Source organism: Bufo bufo, chromosome 8 (genome assembly GCF_905171765.1).
Source record: "Bufo bufo chromosome 8, aBufBuf1.1, whole genome shotgun sequence".
In the NCBI taxonomy this organism is placed as follows: domain Eukaryota; kingdom Metazoa; phylum Chordata; class Amphibia; order Anura; family Bufonidae; genus Bufo; species Bufo bufo.
This window is the reverse complement of record NC_053396.1, coordinates 135,746,869-135,771,946: the sequence shown is the minus strand read 5'-3', so window position 1 is coordinate 135,771,946 and position 25,078 is coordinate 135,746,869. Positions and strand designations below refer to the sequence as shown.

The window sequence follows — 25,078 nt, the reverse complement described above, 5'->3', positions numbered from 1 at the left end:
TCTTCCAGCTCCCCTCCGTGCTCCCCCGATGTCACATAGTTGAAGCGCCGTAATCTCGCACAGTTTGTAACCCGAGGCCGATGCCAGCAGATTTGTCCCTAGGAAACTGGCTGACCTGTTGTATGTGCGCTTGGAAGCTGAAGTCATCTGTGTTGGTCCCATAGCTGAGAAAAATTTGGTTTCATTATATGCAAATGAGCCTATAGGAGCCACAGGGGCGTTGCCATTAAAGAGGACCTTGGATCCCTGCTTTGTGCCCTACATATCCTGATACTTATTTCATAATGTCTGGATCCATGAAAGGTCCTCTTTAAAATCTGGAGGTACTGCTGTCTCTGCAACTGCCACAGACTCTCCACTCTGACAGGGCCGTGCAGTGAAAACATCATCATGCCTAAACCCGTCAGTGGAGAGCGCGGTTGCATCGAGGACAGAGCCTCTAGGTGTACGGGCAACGCCCCCGTCGCTCTTAGAGGCTCATCTGCATATATTGAAACAATTTTTCTCAACAATGCAGGCACATATGAACACGGGACCAACACAGATGCCTTCAGCTGCCAAGCACACATGTAACAGGTCAGCCAGTTTCATAGGTACAAATCTGCTGACAGATGCCGTTTAACACTTTGTCATATACAGATACAACCAGACCACCACTTGTGCAGAGTGGATGCTCATAACTGGTTACCAACACTACCGATGTAGCCATTCAATAGGTTCTCCAAGACATTATAAAAATAGTCTATGTACACATACCTTGACTTAGATACGTGCTGTATGTAACAAACAGTGCCATCTCTGTAGATGAGGCCCCTACAATCTGCACACAGGGTCCAAATTGCTGCAGAAGACAGTACAAAGTGTGAGTAGAGAGTTCTTTCTTCAATCAACTTTATTTACAATGTCCTGGAGAACCCCTTTTAAATAAAAAATGAGCCATAGTTCAGTTTTGCAAATCTGTGACTTACCCCTTTTTCGTAATCGTTCAGATCTTCCAACATAAGTTACAAGTCCTATGACGTCACAGACTCTGTTGTGAGGTAGGTCGTTAAATTCCAGTCTAAAATGCATAAAATGCCAATAGGCTATTAAAAAAAATACCAAGATACGAAAATACCATTTTTATCATGTTTTCTATGGAGCCTTGATTAAAAGGGAAATCCCAACTGAGACATTTAGAGGGGTTGTCACTTCAGCAAATAGCATTTATTATGTAGAGAAAGTTAAAGGGGTTGTCCGGGTTCACAGCTGAACCTGGACAAACCCCCATTATTACCCAGGCAGCCCCCCTGACTTGAGCATCGGAGCAGTTCATGCTCTCATTTGCCCTGCGCTAAATTGTACAGGGCAAAGGCTCTTGTTTACAATAACACACTGACGAGCGGAGGCTTCCGCCCGGCAGTTTGTATTCGGTGAAGTCACCAGCTCTGATGGGCGGGCTTTAGCACTTCCCTAGCCGTTTTACTGGCTAGAGCAGCACTAAAGCCCACTCATCAGTGCCGGAGAGGTCACCGGGCTTACTGAGCAGCCGGAAGAAGAGGCTTCAGCTCGCCTGCAAGAGACCCGGAACGTCACAGAGTATAAGAAAACAGTCACTTCCGGCTAAGAATTTCCTATATGAAAAGGAGACTTTTGTATTACTTACCAGTAAAGTCTCTTTCTCGCTCTTCCTTGGGGGACACAGGAAACCATGGGTATAGCTCTGCTCCCTAGGAGGCGTGACACTAAGTGAAAGCTGTAAGCCCCTCCTCCATCAGCTATACCCTTCAGCCTGGAGAGAGAGAGACTGCCAGTTGCGTGTCCAAGTAGTGAAAGATAACCACCAACCGGAAAAAAGAACTGTCGAGCCCCAACGGGGGCAACCAAGCCGGAACCACAACTGTAAACCCAAATGAAGGGCGGGTGCTGTGTCCCCCAAGGAAGAGCGAGAAAGAGACTTTACTGGTAAGTAATACAAAAGTCTCCTTTTCTCGCCCATATTCCTTGGGGGACACAGGAAACCATGGGACGTTCCAGAGCAGTCCCAGAAGGGAGGGACCAGAACAAACTAGACCAACACTAGAGGCATCAATCAACTGCCGCCTGCAACACCAGACGGCCTAAAGCAGCGTCAGCCGACGCATGAGTATGCACCCTGTAGAACTTGGTGAAGGTGTGCAAGGAGGACCAAGTGGCCGCCTTGCAAATCTGCTCCGTAGAAGCCAGATTCCTCTGAGCCCAGGAAGCCCCGACAGCTCTAGTGGAGTGAGCGGTAACACCAAGGGGCGGAACCTTGCCCTTGGCGAGATAAGCCTCAGTAACAGCCATCTTGACAAAACGGGCGATAGCAACTTTGGACGCCGCCATCCCTCTGCGCGACCCCTCTGGAACCACAAAGAGCGAGTCAGTACGCCTGAAAGAGCTGGTTACCTCCAGGTAAACCTTGAGCGCCCTGACAACATCCAGGCGATGAAGCTTCCTCTCCCGGGGGTGGGAAGGGGAAGGACACAAAGAGGGGAGAACGATGTCCTCGTTCAGATGAAAGGCAGAGACCACCTTAGGAAGGAAGGAAGGAAGGGACCGGACGAAGAACCACCTTGTCCTGGTGGAACACTAGGAAAGGTTCCAGACAGGAGAGTGCAGCCAATTCGGACACCCTCCGAAGAGAGGTGACTGCTACAAGGAAAATAACCTTGCAGGACAGAAGTCGCAAGGAAACCGTCCGCAGAGGCTCGAAAGGAGAAGCCTGGAGCGCTGAGAGAACCAGGTTCAGGTCCCAGGGCGGTACCGGAGGGCGGTACGGGGGAACCGCGTGAGCCACGCCCTGAAGGAAGGTCTTGACAGGACCAAGGGGTGCCAGTGGGCGCTGAAACAAAATGGACAGCGCAGACACCTGACCCTTCAAAGAACTAAGACCCAGACCTTGGGCAAGTCCGCTCTGCAGGAAGGACAAAACGGTGGGGAGAGAAAAGCGGAGCGGAGGAATCCCCAGATCGGCACAGAACCCCAAATAGGTCCTCCAGGTCCTATAATAGATCCTAGAAGAGGACGGCTTACGGGCGCGGATCATGGTGCGGACGACGTCCGCAGAAAAACCCCTACGTGTCAGGACGGTGGTCTCAACAACCACGCCGTCAAACGTAGGGACCTTAAACGCGGGTGGAAGATCGGTCCCTGAGAGAGAAGATCTTCCCTGGCGGGCAGCGGCCAGGGCGCGTCTGCCAGGAGCAGCATGAGGTCGGCATACCAAGACCGGCGGGGCCAGTCCGGAGCGACCAGAATCACCGAGACACCTTCCGCCGCGATCTTCCGAAGGACCTTGGGCAGGAGTGGGATGGGAGGGAATATGTATGGACGCGCGAAGCCTCGCCAAGGAAGAACGAGGGCGTCTGCTCCGCAAGCTCCCGGATCCCTGGCCCTGGACAGATAGGCGGGGACCTTGTGATTGAATTTGGAGGCCATGAGGTCCACATCCGGTATGCCCCAACGAAGGCAAATGGCCTCGAACACCTCCGGGTGAAGAGACCACTCGCCGGGGTCGACGGTGGTGCGACTGAGGAAGTCCGCCGCCCAATTGTCCACCCCTGGAATAAAAATTGCAGATAGAGCCGGGACGTGGGCTTCCGCCCAACGGAGAATGCTGGTGACCTCCCGCATTGCTGCAGCGCTGCGAGTGCCCCCCTGGTGGTTTTTGTCCGATTGCACACGAACTGGATGACCCTTCAGCAGATGAGTCCAGTGTCGCAGAGACAGAAGGGCCGCTCTCAGCTCCAGGACATTGATCGAGAGTTTGGACTCCGATGGAGACCAAATGCCCTGGACGGATCGGGGAGGAAACACGCCTCCCCAGCCCAAGAGACTGGCATCGGTTGTAACCACCAACCAGTTGAGCGGCAGAAAGGACCTGCCCAGAAGAGGGGACTGTAACCACCAGCGGAGAGATGAACGCACCGGAGGCGATAGATGGAAGGGATGATCCAGAGACTCCGGCGATTTGTCCCAGGAGGAGAGGATCGCCCGTTGGAGAGGGCGGGAGTGAAACTGCGCAAATGGGATCGCCTCGAAGCAGGCAACCATCTGCCCCAAGACCCGCATGCAGAAGCGGAAGGACGGTCGACGGTGGGTCAGTCGTTTTTCCGAGGGAAGACTTACCTCCGCCGCTCCCGTGTCTAAAAGCATTCCCAGGAAGACCAGTTGTCTGGAGGGGGGGAAGGGAGGACTTGGGGAAGTTGATGACCCAACCGAACCTCGCCAGAGTCTCGAGAGTGAGATCCACGCTGGCAACCGCTTGAGAAAGGGACGGAGCCTTGATGAGGATATCGTCCAAGTACGGTAGCAGAAAAACACCCCTGGAACGGAGTAAGGCCAAAACCGGGGCCAGGACCTTGGTGAACACCCGGGGGGCTGTTGCCATCCCAAAGGGAAGGGCGACAAATTGGAAGTGGAGGTCCCCCACGGCGAATCGGAGGAAGCGATGGTGACACCGGGCTACCGGAACATGGAGGTAGGCATCCTGTATATCGATGGAAGACATGAAATCTCCCCGCTCCAGGGAAGCCACCGCGGAACGGAGGGACTCCATCCGAAACCGTCGAAGGAGGAGAAAACGGTTGAGCTTTTTGAGGTCCAAAATGGGCCGCACCGAACCTCCCTTCTTGGGAACTACAAAGAGGTTCGAATAGAACCCTTGGAACCTTTCCTCTAGAGGAACGGGGGTAATCACCCCCCTGTCCAGTAAGGCTTGAACAGCCGTGGAGAACGCAGCCGCGCTTTTCGGGTCCCGCGGCGGGCGGGAGCGAAAGAACCGATCTGGAGGGAAGGACGCGAATTCGATTTTGTATCCGGAGGACACAATTTCGAGAGCCCAGGCGTCGGAGACGTGAGCCATCCAGATGTCCCTGAAAAGGAGGAGCCGGCCCCCCACCCGGGTGGGTGGGGGCGCGCCTTCAGGCAGAGGACTGCTTTGCTGCGGGTGTGCGGGCAGCCTGCGGCCTGCGCCCGAAAAAACGGCTTCCTACGCTTATCCTGGGGAGGGGCCGAAGCGGCAGCTGTGGGGGGAGCCCCAGAGGTCCTGCGGGAGGACCGAAAATGAGACGCACCAGGGCGTCCGCGGGGGGCGCCCCTGGCTTGGGGTTGAGGAAGATGGGTGCTTTTACCACCCGTGGCCTCCGAAATAAGCTCGTCTAGGCGGAGCCCGAAAAGGCGGGAACCCGTAAACGGTAGCCCCGCCAAGGAACGTTTGGAGGCAGCGTCCGCTTTCCAAACCTTCAGCCAGAGTTCCCTCCTGACGGAAACTGCCAGGGCGGAGGAGCGTGCTATAAGGGCTCCCGCATCAAGGGAGGCCTCACAAACAAAATTCCCGGCACGAATAATAAGCTGGGCCAAGGAACGTAGGTCCTGGATGGGGACGTCCGAGTCCAACTACTGTTCCAGCTGCGCACCCCAAGCAGAGATTGCTTTACCTGCCCAAGCAGAGGCAAAAACCGGTCTGAGGGCAGAACCGGAGGCAGCAAAAATGCCCTTGGAAAGGGTCTCCATGCGACGGTCCTCCGCTGACTGAAGAGAGGACCCGTCGGGAACAGGGATGGCCGTGTTCTTTGACAGACGGGCCACAGGGGGGTCCACCTTGGGTGGGGACGACCAGGTGGCCACGACATCGGCTGGAAAAGGATAGCAAATGTCCAGCTTCTTGGGGTTGACAAAACGGGCGTCCGGGCGAGCCCAAGCCTTAGACACCACGGAGGAGAAATCAGAGTGGATTGGAAAGACTTTTGAGGCCTGCCTGGGTCTGATAAAGGAGACGCTAGCTGCGTCAGAGCTAGGGGGGTCATCTTGCACCTTAAAGGTGTCACGAATATCAGAGATGAGTTGACCCATCGCTGAGGCTAGCTTGGACGGCAGGGCCGAGTCCATTTCCAAATCTGAAACCGCCAATTCACCTTCAGAGGGCGAATCCTTTGGAGAGGAGAGGCCCGTCTGAGTGCGCACGCGTGGCGGGGAGAGGGAGGCTTCCGAGGAGGAGGCTCGCTCTACTCTAAAACGCTTCTGAGAGTGCCTAGCTCGGGAGGGGTCACTAAGAGAGGGTGAACCCGCTGCAGCGGCAGAAGCGGTGGACCCGGAGGGCGCGACAGTAAGAGTGGCGTCCTGCGGGGTAGGCGGCCTGTCTATTAGGCGGCCCACGACATGAGTGAGGCTTTCCACGGCCTGGGACAGGGATCTAGCCCAGTCAGGCGGGTCAGAGGAAGCAGGGAGCGACACAGCGGGCGACTGAGGCTGCGGTGGAGCTCGGCATGCAGGACAGTGCGGATCAGACTGCCCCCGGGGAAAGGGTTCCCTACAAGCGGTACAGGCATGGTACCAAGGCTTGGCAGCTGCAGAAGGGTCTGACATGGTGGAAAAAATGTTGCCCTTAAAGTGGGAGACCCCAGGGAAAAAACGGAACGGGGATTACACCCAAGCAACAGTACTGGTGGCACGGAGGGGGTTAACAGTCCTACCAGACCCGGATGATGCAAGCGGCAGCAGCAAGGGCAGCAGACTGAAGGAGGCTGTGGAGGAGAGGCAGCAGGCACGGAGATGAATAGCTTCAGGATCGGACGGCAGAGAGGATTCCACGCAGCACTAGAGATGTGGAGCCCGACGAAACAGGAAGTAGCGGAGCGCATGTAGGAAGCTCCGCGCCCCCCCCCCCCCCCCTGCCGCGCTGAAGGAGAAGCAGAGCCGCGCGCGCGCGGCAAAATGATTTAACCCCCGAGGTAGATGAAGTGCCGGCCAAGATGAAATGGCGCCGTTCGCGCCAAGTAAGCGGCCCCCGCCGTGCCTGGATGTGGCAGACGGCCTCCTGCCTACAGCCGTCCCCCTGATGCCCTGCCGCTAAGGAAGACGAAGTCCCCCCCAAATGATGCCCGGTAAAGTTGCCGGCCCCGATATGCCCATGTGGGGGGGGGGGGGGGGGTTGATGATGGAAAAAACGCTTGCCTTCAAGCGTAGATGTAGCAGCGGTGGGAGGAGGGAAGGGGAGGCTGGAGCAGCCACTCACCATACGCTGTCTTCGCCCTCAATCCATCCAGCAGGGTCGCCCCTTCAGCTACTGGCACCGCAGTGGCAGGAAGCCGGGGGAGGGACTTGGCGTGCGGGCGACCCTTGAGCTGGCGGGACGCAGGGGAGCGAGGCTGCCCTGGTCCACCTTGTCTTCTGTGGGGGAGGCGGCAGTGCGGAATTACCGGTACTGGCGCAACTCAACCCCGGGAGAAACAGAGGGGTCTAGTGCGCCTCTGTTGTCCCTGTAAGTAGAAAAAAAAAAAACAAAAAAAAAAAAAACAACGAATTAAAAACAAATAACGCAAAAAAAATAAATTATAGGAAAACAACCCTGCCTAAGCAGGGAGTGTCTTGCCTCCTTGGACACTAAGCAAAAACTGGCAGTCTCTCTTCTCCAGGCTGAAGGGTATAGCTGATGGAGGAGGGGCTTACAGCTTTCACTTAGTGTCACGCCTCCTAGGGAGCAGAGCTATACCCATGGTTTCCTGTGTCCCCCAAGGAATATGGGCGAGAAAACAGGGCTTCAGAAACATGTGGAAAAGGTAGGACATGTATGTATGTATGTATGTATGTATGCATGCATGCATGCATGTATGCATGTAACTCTAGTACTATTACACCAATTTTCCCAATCCCAGACAACCCCTTTAATAAAAAGGCACTTACTAATGTATTGTGATTGTCTATATTTTGTTCCTTTGCTGGCTTGATTCATGTTTCCATCTCTTCATACACTGCTCGATTCCATGGTTACGACCACCCTGTAATCCAGAAGCAGTGGCTGTGCTTGCACACAATAGAAAAAAAAAAAAAAAAGCACTAGCCTGTGTGTCCTCCCACGGTCCCGACCACCAGAGGCCAGCACTTTTTCCTATAGTGTGCAAGCACAGCTACCACTGATGGATTGCAGGGTGGTCGTAACCATGGAAATGAGCAGTGTATAATGTGATAGAAAAAAGAATCAAGCCAGGGAAGGAAGCAATATGGATAATACAATAGTAAGTGGCTTATATTAACTTGTACATAATAAATGCCATTTGCTGAAGTGATAACCTCTTCAAAGTCCATCCTTGGAATAGATGTGGGTCCCTCCTCTACTCTCAGCAGTCAATGGAGTGAGCAAAACATCCGCAGCCACCTTTCCATTCATTCCTAATCTAGATGTGGCAATGGCAGCAGTCATCAGGTGCGGTGAGAAACCCTCATTTTCCACATTTCAGAACGTAGGACCATGCCTGTGAACTACTATCAGTCGGCTATATATGTGTACACACTTACACAGAGAATGCTTTCAATCAGGTTACACTGCATTTCGTGGTAACCAGTTCTATTTAAACGCTAAATATAATTTTTGGGAAATTTAACTCCTTAGTGACTACCAATGGGCCTTTTTATGGCAGTCACTATAAAGCCTTAGGCTAGGCTACCGCCTTTTTACAAACTGTGCAGAGGAGATAAGGGGCTCATCTCTCACATGAGAGCTGGGATACTGCTCCAACATCCTGGATCTGCAGAAGTGCCTATCTGGACCATTGAACTGCTAGGGGGGGGGGGGGGGGGGCTTTTTTACTAGCGTTTTTCTTTTCCGGTATTGAGTTCTGTCACAGGGGCTCAATACCGGGAAAAAAGTGATCAGTTTTACCCTAATGCATTCTGAATGGAGAACATTCCGTTCAGGATGCATCAGTTCAGTCCCTCTTACGTTTTTTGGCCAGAAAAAATACCGCAGCATGCTGCATTTTTCTCTCTGGTCAACAATCCTGAACACCTGCGGGATCCAGCATTAATTTCCATTGAAATGGCATTAAAATTGCCTCATTGACGGATCAGTTCTTCCGGTCCGCGCATGCGCAGACCTTTAAATCTGTGAAAAAAATTTAATACCGGATCCATTTTTCCAGATAACACCGGAGAGACGGATCTGGTATTTCAATGCATTTGTCAGACTGATACGCATCCGGATCAGTTTGCGTCCGGATTTCCGGATCCAGCAGGCAGTTCCAGCTACGGAACTGCTTGCTGGAATCCTCTGCCGCAAGTGTGAAAGTACCCTTAGATGGTTAATAGCCACTGCAGCATCTAAGTGGTTTAGATGCAGGGTGCTCCCTCGAATGAGAACGCAGTCGCCGATGTAGTCGTATGGGAGCCTAGGGCCTCATGAAGACTCCAGGCCTGCTTGCAGTGTATCCCTATCAGACTGCGCCTCTCTGGCACAGCCTGTTAGTGACAGTATAATACACTCTACTGCATAAGCAGTACAGTGTTATTATAGAAGTGATCAAAAGGTCACCTGTTAAAGTTCCTTTGTGGGACATAAAGAAACAAAGGTTAAATACAAAAAACCTCCAAGTTAAAAAAAAAAATTAAAAAAAAAAAAACAACAACTCGGAGTCTCCTAAATGAATAGAGTGATGGTCACACAGGCACGTTGCCACTCTATGGGACTGCCGAGATAGCCAAGTTCTCTACTTTTTTTTTATTTTTTTTATCACATTTTAGCATTTTTTTTTAACATAATACTAGGTCGCTGAGCACGTATTCACATGTTACATTAATATCTCAGTCTATCACCAAGGATAAGTCCGCACAAGGTGATTAAACTGCAGCATCCATGTGTCACATGAGGACTTTGTTGCAGATGCACTGCAGGATTTCAACCTTCTATACATAAGAGGTGAAATTTGTAGTAGAAATTTCAGCAACAAAAAAAAAAAAAAAAAAAAAATGGGCAAAATTTGAAAATACAGAACATTCTTGTTTTTATGCGCAAAACATTTCCACTAGGTGTTTCCGCCATGCTCGGGCACACTGCCAGGAGATGGCCATCGGTAGATTGCTTTTTGGCTGTTTTACGAACATGCAAGTCACAGGATGTCACTAGCTTTGCATTCCTAGAAGCAAAGTTTTCTGAGGTTTTTCTTTTTAAGTTTAAATTTCACGAGCTCAATATTTCTTAGAACCTCTGAGCAAAATACAAGTTTTAACTGTTATTTTTACCACTATGCACCAATTGGCTATTCTAAAAACAGCAGAGACTCCCCAGGATGCCCTAGGGTTGAGCGATATACCGGTATCCACGATATAAAAAAACCCGGTGATGTGGAGACATCAGTTTCCTAATAACCACAGTATTAAATGACGTCATAGGAGCGGTCGCATGTGTGCTAACCGCTTCTAAAATGTCCGTTCCTGCCACCTGCTTACGTTCCCTGGTCACTGGCCTCTGCCTCCTGCATTACTACTAGTGGGCGGAGGGCTGGACATGGCTGCAAGTGCAATGGAGGGAAGGAACGAGCAGGTTCCCCCCCCCCCCCCCCCACACTTTATTTAAAGCTGTCAAACTGCTACTCCACAGCTTGCGTCTTGCTCTGCTCCTCCGCCTCTGGTCATTGCAGTAGTTTGAGTGACATATGACTAGAACTCGGTGGGACCTAACAAATAGACTTCTCTGTCCCATGGGGTAGCTAACATATAAAGCAGTAAGTGATCTTGATGCCATCTGCTGCAACATTACCAAGACTTTGTACAAACATTAATATGTGTCACCAACACATGTGTTTTCACTCCAGTGTCACTGGTTGTCCACCTGTGATGTGATGCACATAAATAGAGACGCCACTGTGTACACACATGACGTGTACAGTACAGACCAAAAGTTTGGACACACCTTCTCATTCAAAGTTTTCTTTATTTTCATGACTATGAAGGCATCAAAACTATGAATTTTATCACAAGACACGGAGGCTTCGTATTGCTTTAAACTTCCTTTACTGTTACCATAGCAGCAAAGAAATGAACATGTCAATCAAAAGAAACACCATAGTAACCGACTCCACCCCCTTATCCCAGTATATATAGACTCCACACTCTGGGATCATCCTCTTTCTTTGCTGCTGCCATAGCAGATAAGTATCCTCTTTGTTAATAGGATCCTTACTTGTCATTTTGTCGATACAGCGTTTTATGTGTATTTTTACATCCTTCCAGGTTTGCTGTGGGGGGCTTGCCTTTTCCCACTTCACTGCGGCGTTCCTACCTAGTATCGGTAGTTATTTTGCCCTTTTGGTTTTTTCTCTTTTCCCCTTTTGAGTCCGCTCCCCAGTTCCCTTATTTTTCGTCTGTTTGCAGACTTTTCCTATACTCCTTATCGGTTCTCTCCGGTCCTTTTCGGCCTGCTCGTGCCCGCCCCGGCCATTATCTCGCGTCACACGTGACTTCCTCCTCCTTCCTGATTCTCCCTGCGCTTGCTGTGACGGCCGAAGTCTCGCGATCTGCGAGATTTCGGCCTCGGCTCTCCCGGCATCGGCGCTCCTATCCTGGACTGCGGCCACCTGAGATCTCGCGAGATCTCGGCCTTTCCTCAGGATTTTCGCGCCGTTTGTCTCAGCTTGTGCTCCGGCAGCTCCCACCTTACTCGGTGCCGGTGCTCTTCTTAGGCGAGTGTTTATCTTTGCGCCCTGTTTTATCCTTTGGCGTCTCTGGTCCTCATTGCCTTTTCTTCTTTCTTTCAGGTCTTCGTTCCTCTTGTGGTCTGGGGTGACTAACTCCTTTCCACTCTACTCACAATGTCTCGCCGCAGTAGTTCCTCTTCCGTTAGGCAGGACCCTGCTGCCCCCCCCCGTCCTTAGCCCCCCTAATGCTCTCAGCCTAAGGAATGATTCCTCACAGGAGAGACATAATGCTGCGCTGCAGCAATCTATTTCTGAGGCGATCATGGTTGCTATGGGCTCCATGTCCTCAGCTTTATCACAGTCATTATCTCAGGCCTTATGTGTTCAGCCCCCTAGGGTCACACAGGATCCTATATTGGTCTCTGAAGGACCATCCGCCTCCAGAACGCTTAGAACCGATGGTAATCCATCACATGACCACGCGGTTGTACCGCGAAAAAGAGCCTGTGCACGACAGGCAGAACATTCTCGTGCTTGGAAATCGGCCAGGACCCTTCCTGAGCCTTTGACTGATTCTGACAGGGAATCGATTGAGGAGGTTCAGAATGAGTCCCATTATGACTCAGGGGAGGAGCTTGAGGACGTCGAAACTGACCCTCTGAATATATTACCAGCTCCCATCCCACCCACGCCTACAGGCGTCTTACAGGAAGGCCTTCCAATACCTGACGACCTTATGATTGACCCGCTAGGTGCCCCCCTGTTTAATCCGGATGAGTTACATCATCCCAGATCAGCAGAATGGCTTCCCGCCACACATGTAGCACATTATTTGGAAGAGAAAATCCGCGCTCCCCTAAGCAAGGAGTCCCGCAGTAAATTGCGAGCGGAATGCCCCCGCCCTTTGATCCCCAATAAAGTGTGTGAAACACCGACTGTTGACCCTAAGATGGTCCAATTCCTCACGAAAACAAAGTTTAACCCGAAAAAAGGGCTTGACTCAGCTTTGCGGGCGGTTCAGGATAAACTTCTGGACATCACGGGCCCTCTTGCAAAAATATTCGACATGGCCGAGTCCGCCAAGGCGGAGGGTAGACAGGTAGATCCTGTCGAGTTAGGAGGATGGGTTCAGAGGGCCATTTGCATTGCAGGCAATGTAAATACCTCCTTAGCCATCGAACGGCGTAAAGCCATCTTGATGAAGGTGGAGCCTAAGCTCTCCAACCTTGCACTGTCAGAAGCAGGAAAAAATGCTCAGGGCCTCTTATTCGGAGACTCGTTTATTAAAGAACTGGGCAGATATGTCGGGGCCTTTACGGCTTTAGATAAAGCCCAGACATCAATGAAAAGGGTCTTTAACACCCGTTTTTCCAACAGGGCCGGCAGCTCTAGGGGCAGTCTGTCCGGCCGGTCCGATTTCCATTCCCGTGGTACAGGAAGAGGCTCCTTCAACTATAGATCCTCCCTCCAGGATGCCAGACATCAACCATCCTTCTTCCCATCCAGGGGTTTTTCAGGACGGTCCAGGAGCTACCGTGGAGCTCCATCCTATCGACAACCAGTTGGTAAGTGCCCTTCCCGTCCTACCGTTGCTTTCTTCAACAGGTTGTGTCGGGGGCAGACTCCGTTACTTTTCCAATGCCTGGTCCGAGATCACCTCAGACCGGTGGGTTTTAGACACCATCATGGGTTTCACTATAGACCTGGTAGCCCCTCCAAGCCTACTACCAATCCCCAGACACGTTCTATTCACTGGGTCGGTGCAACGACAGCTGCACAGAGAACTGAAGGAACTCGTCCTCAAGCAGGCGATAGAACGCACTTCACCCCATTCAGCTGCGGTATTCAGCAGTATGTTTCTGGTGCAGAAGAAGGGCGGCCAGTCGCGCCCAGTTATAAACCTAAAGTCTCTCAACTCTATAGTCCAATATCGCCATTTCAAGATGGAGGGCATCCATCTTCTGAGAGACATGCTCCTTCCAGGCGATTGGATGGTCAAACTGGACCTCAAGGATGCCTATCTCACGGTCCCGGTGGCTCCGACCTCCAGGAACCTGCTTTGCTTTCCTTGGGGAGACCAACTTTGGCGTTTCACTTGCCTGCCTTTCGGTCTCTCGTCCGCCCCTTGGTGCTTCACCAAAGTAATGAAGCCCGTAGTATCTTGGCTCCGCAGCAGAGGGGTACACATGATAATTTATCTAGACGATATTCTGATCGTTGCACGGAGTCCGTCCCTTCTTCACTTACACCTGTCTATGACCACCAACCTCTTATCCAGGTTGGGTTTCATCATAAACCAGGAGAAGTCATGTCTCAATCCATCGACTTCTATAGAATTCCTGGGATTCAGGATAGATTCCTCTTCTCTGACCCTTCATCTTCCTCTGTCCAAGGTCCGCGCTATTCGCAAAGAGCTGCGACATGCACTGCTTCGACCCCAACTATCCCTGCGACATTTAGCACGCCTTATAGGTCTTCTAGCATCGTCCATCCAGGCCATCTTCCCGGCCCCCTTACACTACCGAGCTCTCCAGAGGCTCAAAATTGCACACCTCCGGTCCGGAGCCGCATACTCAGACATGGTCACGCTCGATTCAGAAACGAGAGACGAGCTTCAATGGTGGATCCAGAATCTATCAGTCTGGAATGGCAAAGCCCTGTTCGGTCCCCTACCGGATTTGATTATAGAATCCGACGCCAGCTTACACGGCTGGGGGGCACATTGCAATGGGATATCCACCAGAGGCCCTTGGTCCCCAGAGGAGTCGCGCCTCCACATAAATGGCCTGGAATTACTGGCAGGGTCATTGGCGATTCGCAGTTTCGCCAACGGCACAGTCACGACCTGTATCAGATTACGGATGGACAATGTCTCCGCGGTCCGATACGTAAACGGGATGGGCGGCACTCGTTCTTCGGTTCTGACTTACCTAGCTCAAGATTTCTGGGAGTTCTGCCTTACCAAAGGCATTGTGGTCATAGCGGAACACCTGCCTGGTCTCCGCAATGTGGTAGCAGACTGGAATTCTCGATATATTGCGGATTCCAGCGATTGGAAGTTAGACGAGGGAGTATTCCTAGCTTTATCGTCTCACTGGGGTCCTCCATTGATAGACCTATTCGCGAACCGTTTGAACGCCCAGACTCCCAGGTTCTTCAGCTGGCGTCCGGATCCGCTGGCGGAAGCGGTAGATGCTTTCCTACAACAGTGGGGGAAGGGGGGGGGGGGGAGCACGGATGTATGCATTCCCGCCGTTTGCTTTAATTCCCCGGGTTCTCCTCCAAGCCCAACTCCAATTGGCGGATCTGATCCTGATCGTTCCACTGTGGCAGTCTCAACCGTGGTTTCCACTGCTTCTGGACTTATTGGTGGATTGTCCAATCCTCCTCCCGAACCTCCCCTGGCTCTTGCGGGATCCTTTGGGAGAACAACATCCCCTCATTCGATCAGGCGGTCTTCGTCTTCTCGCTTGCAGGATCTCGGGTGTCCCATCTCACTGTCTGGAGTTTCGGACACGACTCTTTTCTTGATGGAGAACGCATGGGCTCCAGGAACTAGACGGGCTTATCGCTCCGCCTGGGACGCTTGGGCTCGCTGGTGCGGAGAAAGGGACCTGGATCCCCTTCGGGCACCTATAATGTCGGTTTTGTCTTTTTTATATGACTCAGGTAAGGCCTATCGCACTATTAATCTTTACAGATCGGCCATATCTTCCCGACACGAGGGTTTCGAGGGTACTCCTGCGGGTCAACATCCTTGGGTGTGTCGTCTGTTGAAGGGCTCTCGTTTGTCTCGACCTCCCAGACCTCGCTTCTCGACTACTTGGGATATGGGGTTGGTTTTAAATTTTCTGATTTCCTGGTCTTCCAATGACCAACTATTACTACGTCAGTTATCAGCGAAGTTAGTTACGCTGTTATGCTTAATTTCGTGTAAGCGGGTGTCGGATGTGCGAGCATTAGATCACGATGCGCGGTCTTTTACGCCGGAAGGGGTTTTATTCAACATTTCCAGACGCACTAAGACGAACATTCGTTCAGTGACTTTTCCCGCTTTCCCTCAGTCCCCACAACTATGCCCGGTGGCGTGCCTTCAAGAGTACGAATCTCGTACTGCGCCTTTTCGGGTCTCTTCTTTCCCTAATCTGTTTATCTCTTTTCGGAGACCCTATGCTCCAGTCGCCAGTGTGACTTTGTCTCGTTGGGTTAAGGAAATTATGAGTCAGGCTGGTATTGACACCAATATCTTTACGGCTCATTCCGTCCGCAGTGCTTCCGCTACCTCTATGTCGGTCTCCGGGGCCCGTCTGGAGGATGTTATGCATTTAGCGGATTGGTCTAGGGTGTCCACTTTCCGGGAGTTTTACTTTCGCCCGGAGTCTCATGCCTTTAATGCGGTTATCTCTCAGCTTTAAACTAGCAATACGAAGCCTCCGTGTCTTGTGATAAAATTTCATGATTTTCCTATTACATGACGTAAAGTCATGATTTTATTAAAGACACGGAGGCGAGTATTGCCCTCCCTTACCCACCCTGTTGGGTTTTTTCAGTAGAATCTATTACGGTCATTTTATCTATTTATGCATTATTTGTTGTTTGATATATTCTGAGTATTTTGTATGATTTACCTTTCTTTCATGTAATATCCTTGTGATACTACCTCGTATTTTGTGTTCTCGCCCGCAGGTTGAAGTTCCTCCTCAGCGTTTTTGGCCTAAACCCGCACGATGGCGCGTTTCTTGCTACTAAAGTTCGACTGTCTGGTCGGTTGATGTGTTGGTCCTAGGTTCAGTTTCGTTCAGGAAGATCCAGTTCCGGAAGGGTCAGCGGTTAGAGTGGCTGTTCAAAGAAAGAGGATGATCCCAGAGTGTGGAGTCTATATATACTGGGATAAGGGGGTGGAGTCGGTTACTATGGTGTTTCTTTTGATTGACATGTTCATTTCTTTGCTGCTATGGTAACAGTAAAGGAAGTTAAAGCAATACGAAGCCTCCGTGTCTTTAATAAAATCATGACTTTACGTCATGTAATAGGAAAATCATGAAATTAACACATGTGGAATTATATACATAACAAACAAGTGTGAAACAACTGAAAATATGTAATATTCTAGGTTCTTTAAAGTAGCCACCTTTTGCTTTGATTACTGCTTTGCACACTCTTGGCATTCTCTTGATGAGCTTCAAGAGGTAGTCCCCTGAAATGGTCTTCCAACAGTCTTGAATGAGTTCCCAGAGATGCTTAGCACTTGTTGGCCCTTTTGCCTTCACTCTGCGGTCCAGCTCACCCCAAACCATCTCGATTGGGTTCAGGTCCGGTGACTGTGGAGGCCAGGTCATCTGGCGCAGCAACCCATCACTCTCCTTCATGGTCAAATAGCCCTTACTTTCAAAAGTTTTCCCAATTTTTCGGCTGACTGACATTCATTTCTTAAAGTAATGATGGCCACTCGTTTTTCTTTACTTAGCTGCTTTTTTCTTGCCATAATACAAATTCTAACTGTCTATTCAGTAGGACTATCAGCTGTGTATCCACCTGACTTCTCAACGCAACTGATGGTCCCAACCCCATTTATAGGGCAAGAAATCCCACTTATTAAACCTGACAGGGCACCCCTGTGAAGTGAAAACCATTTCAGGGGACTACCTCTTGAAGCTCATCAAGAGAATGCCAAGAGTGTGCAAAGCAGTAATCAAAGCAAAAGGTGGCTACTTTGAAGAACCTAGAATATGACATATTTTCAGTTGTTTCACACTTGTTTGTTATGTATATAATTCCACATGTGTTAATTCATAGTTTTGATGCCTTCAGTGTGAATCTACAATTTTCATAGTCATGAAAATAAAGAAAACTCTTTGAATGAGAAGGTGTGTCCAAACTTTTGGTCTGTACTGTATATCTGCATATATTGTGTGTACTGGGCTCCGGTAGACTGATGGTTTACATTGATGGCATTTTCAGTTGCGTCGCCCTTTGTGACCGACAGCCCACTACTGACTGCTAACATAACCCCTGGCTATTTCACTACTCCTTCAGGTAATGACTGCAAGTCGCTGTCCATGAAGGTCTCCCAAAGAAGACATCCTACACGAATTACCCTAATAGGATCTTACCCCAGTTACATGGATCGCAAGAGGCGTCCCTACACTACCACACACCGCCCCATACAGTGCAACGTCTCCTTGTGAAATGCCGCCCCCATACAGTGCAACGTCTCCTTGTGAAATGCCGCCCCCATACAGTGCAACGTCTCCTTGTGAAATGCCGCCCCCATACAGTGCAACGTCTCCTTGTGAAATGCCGCCCCCATACAGTGCAACGTCTCCTTGTGGCCCCAAGTGTTTTTTTTTCTTCCAAATGGGTATTTATCGTGATATACATAGTTATCGCGATAAATTTTTAATATAATTATCGTGGGAATATTTTTGATATCACCCAACCCTAGGATCTGTCATACTTTGCATTGGTGATAAAGGGGTAATCCAGGATTTTTTATATTTTTACCCTATTCTCAGGATAGGCCATCAATATTTGATTGGCAGGGCCATCATTTTTTGGTGGGGCACTTGTGTGTTTTTTGTAGGGCTCCATGTGTGGTATGAATATTTTTCTGTGGTACGTTGTATGTGGCACTATTATTTTTGTGGGGCGCTGTGTGGCACTTCTTTTTAATAGGGCACCTTGAGGCATTAATTTTGTGGGACTGTGTAGCACTATCATTTTGTCAGGGGCACTAAATGTGGCATTTATTTATGGGGTGCTACAATTGTTTGGTGTTATATTAAAGGGGTTATCCAGGAATTACTATTAATGACCTACCATCTGGATAGGTCATCAATATCAGATCAGTGGGTGTCTGACACCCAGGATCCCTGCTGATCAGCTGATAGAAGAGACCTGAACTCTGAGCACTGAGGTCTCTTCCTAGGGCATAGGCTCCATTGAGGTGAATAGAGAGGAGCTGCATAACCAAGCACATGCACTATACGGTACTATGTATGGGACTGTGCTTGGAGAGATGCTGGCTGCGTACCGGTGAATGCGGCAGCTCCCTGTAACAGCTGATCAGCGACCGGTACTCAGACCCCCACTCATTTGATAAGGATGACTTATCCTGAGGATAGATGATCATTATATTTTCCAGGATAACCCCTTTAAGAGGCACAGGGCACGGCACTGAAGATTTTGTGGTAGCATACAATGCAAAAATGTTCTGCAACAGTGATGAACCAAAAGATATCAGCAAACTCTAGACTAGTCATAGTGGTCTGGGCCAGATGGAGCAGAAAAGGAGAACGTCTCCAATTAGAGAAGACTTCACTGAATGTCATGGTTTACTCTCCCTCTGACTGCAGTGTATCAGCAGTGGATTCAATTATGGTTTTTAGTGATAATCTAGTTTGTGAAGGAGCAACTCCCATTATACCATTTATTGGTCAGATAATACTGGAAGCATTACTTTTAGATGGTAGATACTTGCATACCAAGGGTTCTCCCGACTTGAACGTTGTGCTGAGCTTGGCTCTAGCACTGTATTTCGGTTATGACCCTAGTTCTGGTTATCATATATGTAATGACTTTGGCTCTTTTTACTGCATTTATACAGTAGTCTAAGCTCTGGTACGATACTGTGTACGTAAAAGACTTTTTTCATAACAATCTTTTTGCAGGGATTATAAAAAGCATGGCCCAGCAAAAATATTAAAGAAAAAAAGAAAAAGAAAAACAACCCCCCCACCCCTAACTGATCGATAACTTACAACTGTTGGCAAAAGTAAAAAATACAACATATTACATAATAAAAGGGGATTCACAAACAATTATGTAACTCACTACCTTGTGACAAACAGATATTTCACAGCTGGCAAATTCCACTCAGATTTCACATTACTTTCAGAGAGAACAGTAATTTTGGGTGCAGGATCTCTGGCATTCAAGCTTATTTCTGAAAAAAAAAAAAAAAAAAAAAGTCAATTTGAATCATCAATGTTTGGACTTCGACACAGAGTAAGGCCTCATGCACGCAGCTGATTGGTTCTGCAGCTAAGCCGCATTTTTTTGCAGCTCGGAAGCGGACCTATTAACTTCAATTTGACTGCAAAAGATGCCGACAGCACTCCATTGCTCTGTTCCGTGCCCCCCCAAAAAATAAAATAAAAAATTTAACAAGTATTTTGCGGTAAACAATGGGCATCTCTATTATGGGCGGCCCGTTCCATTCTACAAATTGCGGAACGCACACTGGCGGGATCCATGTTTTGTGGATCCGCAATTTGCCCAACGCAAAACATGGTGCGGTTGTGTGCATGAGGCCCAAGTGACAGTCTTTACTAGATTATTTTTTGATAGGCTTTCCATTTAGAATATTTTCAGACATCTTAGATTTATCAGAAATCCACACCATAGATCAGTGACAATTTACAATAATTGTGAAGGAGTTTTTCAAAACTCCATCCACACGTCGAGGAATAAATCCATGCAGATTTCAAATCTACAATATGCCCATTATGCTGCTGAACTGTTGTGGATTTATGGTAGATGTTGCACTACAAAAGGTGAAATCTGCAGCAAAGCTAATTATCCCCAAAAAAATAAAAAATTTGTAAAAATGTGCCCAAAAAATAAGTAGGAAACCTTTTGGATCCATTTAAGTCTACTGAAGCAAAAACGGACTTGTTTTGAGCTAGGCTCCAGTAGTAGACAGAGCCCATACACAGAGTGAAAGGGGGTTGAGCATTTTCTTGCTACTGGATACCAATATGTGTTAAATCAACTGTGGATCCACTAATTTCGGGGCTCCCCCGCTGTTGCACACGGTGCATATAGTCGCCTTCCTGCTCACATGAACAATGCTGGCTCTCTCAGCAGGAAAGGTCTTGGACTACTGATATAGGCAGTATGAGAAGTGGTGTGGCCATCTAAGAGGACAAAAGAAGATCCCGATAATCAGCGGATCTGCAGTTGAAAAGATGAGAAGGAGGTCACCAAGTAAGTGTTCTGTTCTCCAGTTAGCAAGATTTTTTTTCTTCAACCAGAGGATCACTTTAATGTCGGCCATATGACATTTCCCAACAAACCCTTTTTTTTATTTGGCCTTCTCCAAGAGCCAACAATGCTCCCTTTCCCATGGCTGCATATGGAGGAATACGGGACCAAACAAGTCATGTATTCTCCACTGGAACACAGAGCTATTGCCATCTGCCCAGGTACTGGACATTGGGAAACTAACGCACTGCGTCTCAATGGAGGAGACATAATGGCATGCTTTGTCACATGTGCCCCATTTTATGGAAGAGAGCACCAAATGGATGGACAGGAGGCGGACTAAGCTGGGGAGATGGCTTCAGTGATAAGGAAACAAATGAAGAGGTAAAAATAACAAATAAAACACAAACACACACATTAGTAAGTGGCATATACTCCTAACAGGAGCAATAAACTGCCCAACCCTATGTTGGGCTGATCTGTTACATGTGCACTTGGCAGCTGAAGTCATCTGTGTTGGTCCCATGTTAATTTGTGCCTGCAATGCTGAGAAAAATGATGGTTTTATTATATGCAAATGAGTGTCTAGGAGCAACAGGGGCGTGGCCATTACACCTAGAGGCTCTGCTCTCTCTGCAACTGCCGCGCCCTCTCTACTTTGATAGGGCCAGGTGTGATGACATTTACACTGTCCTGTCAAAGTGGAGAGGGCATGGCAGAGGAAGTTGAGCCTCCTGGAGTAACAGTAACGCCCCCGTTGCTCCTAGAGGCTCATTTGCATATTATAAAACATCATTTTTCTCAGCCATGCAGGCACATATGAACATGGGACCAATACAGATGCCTTCTGCTGCCAAGCGCACATGCAACAGGTCAGCCAGATACATAGGGACAAATCTGCTGATGGATGCCCTTTAACACTGTACCAGTAGTGCTAAATAGACCCACCTTTCCATACACCCTATTAAAGAATATGGAGGCAATGAGTGAACACATACTCGTTAGCCATATGCTAATTGCAAGTCATTTACCACTAGACTATAGTAATGCAAGTTACCACCTACTTCTCCGCTTCATACTAAGAGTTAAAAAAAAAAAAAATCCTGCCGTCCACTAGGAAACTAATTGACAACCAGCAAAGATGAATGAATATTTACACCAAGTTATACTCTGCGTTCTCAGCATCATAAATCACAATTGTGCCCCGATCTAAACCCTAGAAACAAGCTGAATGAGCTGGGATGCTGTCACTATGGGGCGTTACAAGGCTTAATAGGTCAGGTTTATTGGATTAGTGATGGTCACATGCGCAGGTAACGGCGGAAAAGTATCGCAGGTGGATTAGAGAATATTTAATAAGGAAGTCTATTATAGACGGATTAGAACAAGCTATATTATCTGAAAAGATTAAATATGGCGGAAATGAGGAGAAGGAACAGACACGTTCCGTTTTCATCCATAAATAATCCAATGATGGAAGGCGAGACTGCTTACAAATGTGGTTTAAATAGCGATAGATCATATTAGCCGCATTGCGAGGCGTCTCACCCTGGCTGTCTAAAGCCAGCCCCTTCCTTGTAATGAGGCCCTTGACTCATCCATCAGTCTCTGACAAGTAATTTGCTTAGTTCATGCAGGGAAACAGAAACAAATCCCATCTACTTGTCAACAGGCAAGATAGTTCACGAGCAGGAGGATGGGAAGACCTCAGAATTAGCAGAAGACGGCGTATCTGACAGTGAGCAACAGCCATAGGATATGAACCCAAGACGAGACGTGCTGCTTGTGGATTTATGCAAAGCCCCAGGCATGGCGCTCCTGGAATATGGAAAGAGCTCTTTAATACCGAAAAGCAAGAGACACACATACCTTTTGGGCTTTGGGAAAGGAGACTATACATAAGTCTACTGTGAACAATAGAGAGCATCATCTAGTGGGGCAATTTTAGTTCCAAGAAATATATAAAAACTTTAAGAGTAAATTCTTAAAGGAGTATTCTAATTGCAACAATTCATCACCTATCCAGTCGGTAGAGGAAAAATGCTAGTCCGGTGGGTGTCTAACCCCTGGTGCCTATGCCTACACAGATTATGAGAATGGGGGTCAAGTATACTTTCTTTGAATGAAGCGACGCCTGCGCAAGAACACTGCCACTTCCTGCACTCCCATAGAGGGAAGCGGCCTGTTAGGGAGCATGCATCGCTCCATTCATACTGTGGACACAGTTATCACCCTCATTCACATAATCAGCACAGGTCCTAATGGTCAGACCCCTATCAATCTAAGGCTACTTTCACACTTGCGTTCGGGGCTCCGCTTGTGAGTTCCGTTTGAAGGGGCTCACAAGCGGCCCCGAACGCATCCGTCCAGCCCTAATGCATTCTGAGTGGACGCGGATCCGCTCAGAATGTATCAGTCTGGCAGCGTTCAGCCTCCGCTCCGCTCAGCAGGCGGACACCCGAACGCAGCTTGCAGCGTTCGGGTGTCCGCCTGGCCGTGCGGAGGCAAACGGATCTGTCCAGAGTTACAATGTAAGTCAACGGGGACGGATCCGTTAGAAGTTGACACAATATGGTGCAATTTTCAAACGGATCCGTCCCCATTGACTTTCAATGCAAAGTCTGGATGGATCTGTCTGACTAACTTTCACACTTTTTTTGTGAAATATAATGCAGACGGATCCGTTCTGAACGGATACCATCGTTTGCATTATAGGAGCGGATCCGTCTGTGCAGACACCAGACGGATCCGCTCCGAATGCAAGTGTGAAAGTAGCCTAAGGCTGGGTTCAGACGGGCGTTGCAGGTGACGTGCGGGAAAATGCACGATTTCCCCCCGCAAGTGCAAAGCATTTTAATGCGTTTTGCACGCGTGTGAGAAAAAACGGCATGTTTGGTACCCACACCCGAACCCCTTCACAGAAGTTTGGGTTAGGTGGAGTGTATATTATTTTCCCTTATAACATGGTTATAAGGGAAAATATTAGCATTCTTAATACAGAATGCTTAGTAAAATAGTGATGGAGGGGTTAAAAAAATAAATAAATAGGGAATTTTTTTTTTTAAAGTTATCTAACTCGCCTCATCCACTTGTTTGCGCAGCCCGGCTTGTCTTCTGTCTTTGATCTGTGAGGAAAAGGACCTGTGGTGATGTCACTGCGCTCATCACATGGTCTGTCACCATGTTGTTGGATCGTGTGATGGACCATGTGATGAACGCAGTGGCGTCACCACAGGTTTTTTTCCTCACAGATCAAAGAAGACGACAGAAGAGAAGCCGGGCTGCGCAAACAAGTGGATGAGGAGAGTTAAACTACTTTCTCCCCCCCCCTATTTTACTAAGCATTCTGTATTAAGAATGCTATTTTCCCTTATAACCATGTTATAAGGGAAAATAAAGATCGGGTCTCCATCCCGATAGTCTCCTAGCAACCCTGCGTGAAAATCGCACTGCATCCGCACTTGCTTGCGATTTTCACGCAGCCCCATTCACTTCTATAGGGCCTGCGTGTGAAAAACGCATAATATAGAGCATACTGCAATTTTCACGCAACGCACAAGTGATGCGTGAAAAATCACTGCTCATGTGCACAGCCCCATAGAAACGAATGGGTCCGGATTCAGTGCGGGTGCAATGCTGTTCAGTATCTGACGCAGGCGCAGTGAGGATGCTGGCAGCCTGTGAGCGTCTTTCCCTCACCGCGCCTGTGCCGAATGGCGCAAGATTTCACAAGAGCACAGGGCTGGCAGACAGAGGCGAGCGCTGCCTGGCCCTGTCAATCAGGACTTGGAGGGAGGCGACCAAGGTGGGAGAACGGAGCCTCTAGGAGGCTAATTAGCATATTATAAAAAGTTAGATTTCTGGCTTAACGGGGGCATAGATAAAAGTAGGAATAGGCTAGTTAGGTTTAGTTGACATTAGCACATCGCTAATGTCAGCTAGCTTAAACGGGTTTTGCACTTTGTTTTAACTGATGATCTAGCCTCTGGATAGATCAGCTTCTGATTGGCGGGGGTCAGACACCCGGGACCCCCGCCCATCAGCTGTTCGAGAAGGCAGCGGCGCTCCAGTAGCGCCGCGGCATTCTTACTGTTTACCGCCAGCCCAGTGACGTCACGACTAGTATCAACTAGCGTGGGCGGGGCTAAGCTCCATTCAAGTGAACAGAGCTTAGCCCCGCCCACGCTAGTTGATACTAGTCGTGACGTCACTGGGCCAGCGGTAAACAGCGAGAAGGCTGCGGCGCTGCTGAAGCGCCGCTGCCTTCTCAAAAAGCTGATCGGCAGGGGTCCCGGGTGATAATCAGTTAAAACAAAGTGCAGAACCCCTTTAATAGGGTAAAATCTGGTGACAAAAACTAATTTTTACTCTTTTTACCTTATTAAATCAAGTTAATCCAGTTTAACACTAGGTGGGGCACTAGCCATCCAGCCTCGTGCAATTATCACCCGAGCAAGTAAGATTACTTTAGAAATACATTTAGCCTTGCTAGTTGAACCAATAAGATACGTTAAATCATTAAGGATAGCCACCTTAATGTCAAAACAAAGCAAAACCCCCAACTTATTCTTAATGTATCAGAGAATTTTGGCAGGAAGTTTTTGAATGTATCTACAAGACCAGGATAAGTGAATGAAATCGGCAGAGTCTTGATCCCCACAGGGGCAAACTGCCCTCTGGCT

At 48.9% G+C, this 25,078-nt stretch overlaps 1 protein-coding gene across 1 annotated transcript in view; it reads right to left on the bottom strand.

Annotated features, from left to right (window-relative positions):
• RADX (RPA1 related single stranded DNA binding protein, X-linked) overlaps positions 1-25,078 on the bottom strand; it is a 104,800-nt gene that overhangs the window by 40,389 nt on the left and 39,333 nt on the right. The window contains exons 6-7 of the mRNA XM_040406324.1: positions 19,248-19,356; positions 969-1,060 (exon numbers count right to left, since the gene is read on the bottom strand). Coding sequence (XP_040262258.1) covers positions 969-1,060; positions 19,248-19,356 — 201 coding nt within the window. The remainder of the gene's footprint in view (positions 1-968; positions 1,061-19,247; positions 19,357-25,078) is intronic.